Source organism: Plasmopara halstedii, assembly GCF_900000015.1.
Source record: "Plasmopara halstedii genome assembly, contig: Scaffold_2386, whole genome shotgun sequence".
Classification (NCBI taxonomy): Eukaryota; Oomycota; class Peronosporomycetes; order Peronosporales; family Peronosporaceae; genus Plasmopara; species Plasmopara halstedii.
The window spans coordinates 1,083,189-1,090,226 of NW_020189293.1; the positions used below are offsets into that span (position 1 = coordinate 1,083,189).

The following is a 7,038-nucleotide window of genomic DNA, read 5'->3' on the forward strand; positions in this document are numbered from 1 at the left end:
TTCTGTACAGAGGCGACGGCAACGCTGTATGCTGGCTGCAAGACGCCGGACGCCGGCCCTGATCTAGGGTGTGTCTACCGTAGACGATGGTGCACAGTTATACACCCTCGTCAGCGGTATAACGGGGGAGGAAGATGGTAACGTCCGCCTCGAGGCTATGCATGCAGTAGATGCACTTCTTGAGTCGGACAAGATGTCCCTTGAAGAGTTCGGCAGTGCCATGAAGGCAGGCGATTTGGCCGAAGTGGTCATTGTACGACCGGACAAGGAGGTAACCTCGTCACCGCTTCTAAAAGAAACTGTTTTGTAGGACACCAAGAGAGTGCTGAACGCGCGAAGTGGATCGTCGATCCTACGGAATCCCTTGGATACATACTATCCTTTGGTAAAGGAATTTCAAGGCGACGTTTCCAAACTTTCGGTCCTATCTCCGGACCGAAGTGCGCGTCATGAGATTTACCTAGTTTCGGGAGCCAAAATCTGCGTAGCACACCAATGACCCCTGCCCAAGGAGCAGTGCGACGTCATTAACGTCTCGTCGTGCGAAGTACGGCGCAGGGATGGTACGTGAGAGCAAGTCTCCTCATTCTGCACCCACATTTTGTGTTCGGAAGCCAAACGGCAAGAGGCGTATCGTTCATGCTTACAATAAGCTCAACGCTGCCACCATTCGGCACAGACGCCGCTTCTTAGAAAGGATGTTCTTCAGATCATCATGGTAGAGTGCACTCGACTTAGTAGATGGGTATTACCAATTGCTCATGAGAGCGAGTGATATTCCGCTGAAAGCGGGGAGCACTCCGAGTGGTATGCTTTGGGAGTGGCCGGTGATGCATATTGCACTTCCGGGTTAGTCCTGAAAATATGCCGGTATCAGTGTCCGTACAATAAACTTGTTTTTTTTTACTTTCGTGTATTTTTAGGATGAGGCCATACTTTGGATCCAAGTCTAAGACCAGACAGCATTTCACGCTATCAAAGTCAAGGAACTTGACTCCGACTTCCACAGTGACCTTCGGGACCGTGACATTTGTCCCCGTCGCTAGGCGAACAGTGACGATGTCGCCCAACCGCGCTTTCAGCGCCTCAGCATACAGCTGACTTCCTTTCTTCGTGGAACGTCGAGCATAATTATTTGACGCCCCGGAATCGATGAGGATTTCCATGACTTCTCGAAGCCCTTTGCGGTCGCCTCCACAACCAGCAAGCCCGGCTTGCATACACGTTCCGTTTTCAAGAGTACGGAGCTCTTCGAGGCTGGGCCCTGTTGACTTATGCCTCCCTGAGGCTCAACAAAACTCAGTCCTTCCCCAGTAGGTCGCCCCGCGCCTTCTAAGTGGTGTCGTTTCCCCGCGACGAACCAGACTGGTAGGCGTTGGGACGATTGTTCGAAGAACCTTGACCCGCCTTGCGCAGGGGGCAACGGTTCCGAAGGTGACAGGTGTCTCCACAGACAAAACACCGTCGTATATTTGTGTGTACGTGGTAGCTCAGAGCTCTGCTTCCTCGTTCTCAGCATGGCTGAGATCCACGGGCATAGGTCCGCTCGACGAGCTGGTAGAGTGTGCATTCCAACCAAGTTGTGCCGACTTGAAATTGAATTTGGCATTCGATGCCGCATTGACCGCTTCTTCAAATGAAGACGGATGCACACGGAAGACTTTAATTCTTGCAACATCAGTGGGGAGGCCTTCCATAAAGATGGTCACTGAGACCGCATCCAAGAGAGGATCTACTGCCATTCTGGCAATAAGAGCGCGCATCTTTTGAAAAAAGTCCACCAGTTCCTTGTTGCCCTATCGGGCAACAAGGAAATGCGATCGCTGGCGATATGGCGATATGCCAGACTAGGTGGCGAGAATACTCGTGAGAGTTGCAACCCAGGCTTTACCCAGAAGGGAAAATCGACCGAAGTAACGCACGTCAGTGCACATTCTCGCGCTCGACCACCGAGCTTTGAGATGGCTAGCGCCACGCGCTGTTGCTCTGTCTGGAGCGTGGCGGATGCGATGGCCATTTCGACCTCTCTCACCCAGAGCAGTTGCTACATCGCTTGAAAACAAATTGATAAATTGACATAATATCTTTTACCCACTTTGTATTAGATTGGGCTTTTGGTTCGAATTTTCTTGATGTTAATACGATAGCTTGTTCTCGTAGTCGGTCGACTAGATGGAAGAGCGATGGCATCACAAACAAAGGAATTCATTACCACTAAACGCATTTGGCATCATTGGTTGAATGAATGGACTCTGTGCTATCTACGCCATCTATCAAAGTTACTATTTGATTCCTTTCAGACGAATGATTTTGATACAATAAGGGCGAAAAAGTAACTATGGATGTGTATTACTAAATTAAAACAATACCTAAAGTTCTCTTAAGATAATCAGAAATATTAAAACTGTTCAAGCGACTAGATTGAACTCAAGCTGCAACAATCTATTTCTAATAAATAGTATAATATCTACAAGTACTGCTGGAACGAGCACTACTACTACAAAAATCATCAGACTGATTGTTCACCGTCAGCTGCGCATTCTTATTTTTCGACACATGTAGCCAAATTACTTGAGATGGGCATCTTGTTCTTTATTCAATGATACGGTTAGGCGATCATTTCAATACAGCGGCTGACGTCTTAGGTCCAATCAATTATCTAACAGTACACAATTCAATTGAGCGGCAGGATGTTTTAGGTCCAATCAATTATTTGATGATACGGTTAAGCGACATTGCCTTAGGTCCAATTAAATTGAATCTGCGTGAGAGTCTTGTCTGGGAACTTTTTACTCTTTCTTTAATTCTGTTAAAAAAATTTCAGAAACAAGCCAAACGTTTAGGGTACAGTGAAAAAGTAGTTCTATGTAGCTCTCGTCCCATCTCAAAGTAGAAGGACACCACTACGTACATTTTAATAACTATTTTAGTTACTACTATTATAATTTGTTGTTTTATTTGTAATATAATTGAGTATCTGAAAAACTAATTAAAAACCTATTAAAATAACATTTAGCAAAACAATCAGGTTAGCATCAATTTGTGTTAGGATATCTTCAGAGTTGCTAAAATGATATAGCAATCAATATCTTTTCTCTTCGTGCAAATGTAGTATTCACTTCTTTCCAATAAGCATGATCTATACTAAATCAAGAATCATATATTGGCATTATTAATTTATTAAAACGAAAAGGAAATGCTTTATCACAGATCATGACCAACAATAAAGCATAAAGAGTTTTGAACTCCTTCAATAATCACCACTCCACATAATTTTTTCAGACTCATGTAGCCAAATTTTTGAGATGGGCATCTTGTTCTTTATTCCATGATACGGTTAGGCGACATTTCAATAAAGCGGCTGACGTCTTAGGTCCAATCAATTAATACACAATAGAATGGCTGGATGTCTTAGGTCCAATCAATTATTCAATGATACGGTTAAGCGACATTCTAATAGGAGTCTTAGGTCCAATTAAATTGAACTTGCGAAAGAGTCTTGTCTGCTTAATATGGGTAGTTTTTACTCTTTCTTTATTATTGTTAGATGTTCTGGGTACAGTGACAAAATACATCGTTTTTATGTAGCTACTAGTCCCGTGTACCTCAAGCTCGAAGATTGATACAATAATGGCATTTGACAATTTTCTCTTTGACGGTGAAGTGATCAAGAAATTAGTGATGCGTGTTTTTTTTTTTTACTCGTTATTCTTCCTTTCGGTGGTTAAACTCAGCCATGAATTGACTCTTAGCGTGGATGCGAATCGACTTAATGACTCTGGTCATTTTGGCACTGATCTAATTGCAAGATCTACGGACGTCGCTGCCAACGAAAGTGCTATCGATGCATCTCTGAGTGACTATGATGGAGAAAACCCAAACACAAGTGTTGACAAAATCAACGAAGAAAGGGTTTTCACGTCTGAGCAAATTAATCGTATCAAACAAGCCCTGGCTGATGCTAGTGCGATGGAAGACACTTTGGACAAGATTGGTACAGTGATTCAAAGAGCTACAGGGAGTAATTCAAGAGAAGCGAGTATTAATGTACTTAATCAACTTCAAAACTTTCAAGAGGTGGAACGTGAACGTTACATGTCCGGATACATTCCTGTCTTTGTTGTGACAGTGCTTCAGAACTATGATGACTTCAACGGAATTGAAAACTTGGAGAGAATCGTGTACGTAGAAGAAAATGGAAACAAGATTCTCGATCCTACGATTACTGATTTGTGGTTACAGATATTGCATGAAATGTATAAAGATCATCCCGATGTGGATAAACGATGGGTACTCGTACGTGAAGCTTATCGTCACCTGTCACGATATGTAGACGTGTCTAATCTGCTTCAAGGTCGTGAAATGAATGATTTTAATGCCGCTTTGCGCCTTCACGTATGTCGTGTTCAACAACTTGATAAACGTCTAGAACTAAATGAAGATTTCGAATCGTCTTTATTTAAACTCAAAATAAAGGGTGACCGGAATGTTGAGCTTGATTGGCTGGAATATCTTCAAATTCTTGCAAGTCGAGACAATGAGATATATCCTTCGCTTTTGAAGTACTATCAAGGAAAAATCCAGCCACTTGATAAATGTGAAAAACATGTGAATGATCTTCCCGACGTTCCTGAATTGGCAATACTTAAGGAAGAAATGATAAAACTTATCACTGCAGCGAAAGAGTCAGGTAAAGTGTGATTAGATGTTTTTGGATAAAAATCGAGCTGCCACTAATTTCTGTGATTTGACAACCTATATAGGTACATCGGGTACTCACAATTAGCCCCTGAAAAGCCGCGTGACCTATCAATCCCCTAAGACACTACGTCTTGATAAATCGAAGTTGTGGATGGTAACGCAACCTACGATCATGCCCATGTCGTTTTGTGAACTGCTTAATAATCAATCACTAGCTTCATAATTTGATTGTGTAACGAGCCTAAAACAATAAATACGATGTTCACGTTACCGCCACTCTGTTATTCCTTAACACTCGCTGCTTTAGTGAATTTCATCGTGCGTCTGAGTCCATTTGCCTAAATGTTGAGGTTCTTATGAAATTCTTTTGATATATTTGATAGTAATAAGGCTGAAGAATTGCTATAGAAATTTTCAAAGAAAAAAAAGTCGAGACGACATATCCTTACATTATAAACGTGCCACTTCAAATTTTAGTCACTCTTGGACTGGTGAGTATTAACATTAGAAATAATACATTGCAATAATAAAAAAATGTATTAAATGTTAATACCCGCCAGTCTGTGTCTATTTCTAATTTATAGAAGATTGCAAATACAATATTTTGTGTAATATTTAGATTACAAACTTTTTGATTATATTTGAATTTTTTATACGAAACCTCATGCTGCTAATGACATAGTCACCACAGACAGCATTTAAATGCGTCCTTCTTCAAACAACCACGCATCGTTGGGACTGGATGTGAATAAATCTTTTTTAGATCGTTCTTAATCACGTATGGATTCATCTTGACGGCTGAGTTGTCTGCGCCCCAATTCACGTCGGCCCTTCATCATACATTAAGAAATGATAGGAAAAGGATTTAAATGGCTACCAACTTTGATGCAGCAATGAAATGGGAGCATGATCAACTCATGTACTGAATTAAATTCTTCGTATCTATATTCCCTCGTGTTATTGCAAGCAAGTGATCAAATGGGGCACATTTGACAAGCTTGGGGTCGTTTTTTGTCGCCATCCGTGTTCTTGTCGCTGCTAATCACGACTTTCACGGTGGCTAGCCGGGTGCATCTTTGATAAAAGCGCGAGCATGGCTTCATTCGGTTGTCAAGATCAAAAATGTACTCGACGGGCACTTGCCGCCCTTGCAGACTGTTCAACTAACGATGTCGAGTGGGACGGTTCTAACTTGATTTTCACTATGGCGCTGGTAAATTGCTTGACGATGTAATTTTCTGAGCAAATTCTGTGAGATGACCTAACGACAAACTTTCTTAGCAAAGCAGGCCTTTCCTATCCGACGTACTACTCCAAATCAACGAGGCAATTCAACAGTGGTATTTGACGCGCAACAAGCAGAACGTAGCGTCACCAGCTCAACATAGTCGCCGACCACGTCATGCGGATTTTTACGCTGCTATTTACCCCTGTCTTAAAGGAAAAGACGTCTGACTAGAACATCGTTCGATCATGAGCGTTGTGATCTATCAAAACTTCGAGAATGGTGCTCGCCCTCGCCTCAACCTCATGCTCAAATTGTCATGCTAGCATTCCGATCCAGCTACAAAAACTCTCGAGCTTAGATCGTAGGGTCATAACCTCATGTAGAAACACGTTGTGTCGCACGGCTCTTAGGTGCGTTGTGGGGTTCAAAAAGTGTGTTTTCATTTTTCCCATTGTGTGTGTTTTATAGCTTCAATGTTACTTGCCTGATGAGGATTATCTGCCAGGGTTCTTTCGATCCGCCACGTTGCAAGATTTTGTATCGGAAAAATATGCCTTACCGCGTAAGCGGAAGCTGGCGTGGAAATACTTCAAATTAGCAGCTACTTTCCCCGAAGGGGAATCAAGAAAGTGCGTCGGAGTCATTAGAGAAATCAGAGCAATATTGCTGGAGCTGGATCCGAAAACTCAAACTATTTACCACTTCTCCAAGTAATGATGATGACCCGGGTGAGTGCTCCGATTCATGAGCTTCTCCATATGAATTGAGCGGCGCTTTGCTCATTGGAGAATACCGGCAGAAGGCGAACCTAGAATGCGGCTTCCTCGAGCTCCTAAATATTGACGATGCACGTAAACGCGCGTCGTTTCAAATCGTAAGTCTCTGTAGAATTCCCTCAGATGTGAACAATTATTACATTTACTTTCAGTAACCCGATGCCGGATCGATGCTTTTTTTGAGCAGAATGCACTGGATAATTGTGACGTGGTCGCCAACTGCTTGCCGTAAAGCAGAAGACGATCACGCCAAATTTTGCATAAAATCAAGTTTTACATGTTTTATCTCAATCCTACATTCCTATTGGACAATATTACCATGCTGGAATAATC

At 42.5% G+C, this 7,038-nt stretch overlaps 1 protein-coding gene across 1 annotated transcript; it reads left to right on the forward strand.

Annotated features, from left to right (window-relative positions):
* Positions 1 to 3,630: 3,630 nt before the first annotated feature.
* PHALS_03663 (uncharacterized protein) lies at positions 3,631 to 4,786 on the forward strand (the record flags this gene model as incomplete). Its single annotated transcript, XM_024717916.1, has 2 exons — positions 3,631 to 4,690; positions 4,764 to 4,786. 2 exons carry the CDS (start codon positions 3,631 to 3,633, stop codon positions 4,784 to 4,786), a joined length of 1,083 nt encoding a protein of 360 aa, XP_024583366.1.
* Between the last annotated feature and the right edge of the window lie 2,252 nt (positions 4,787 to 7,038).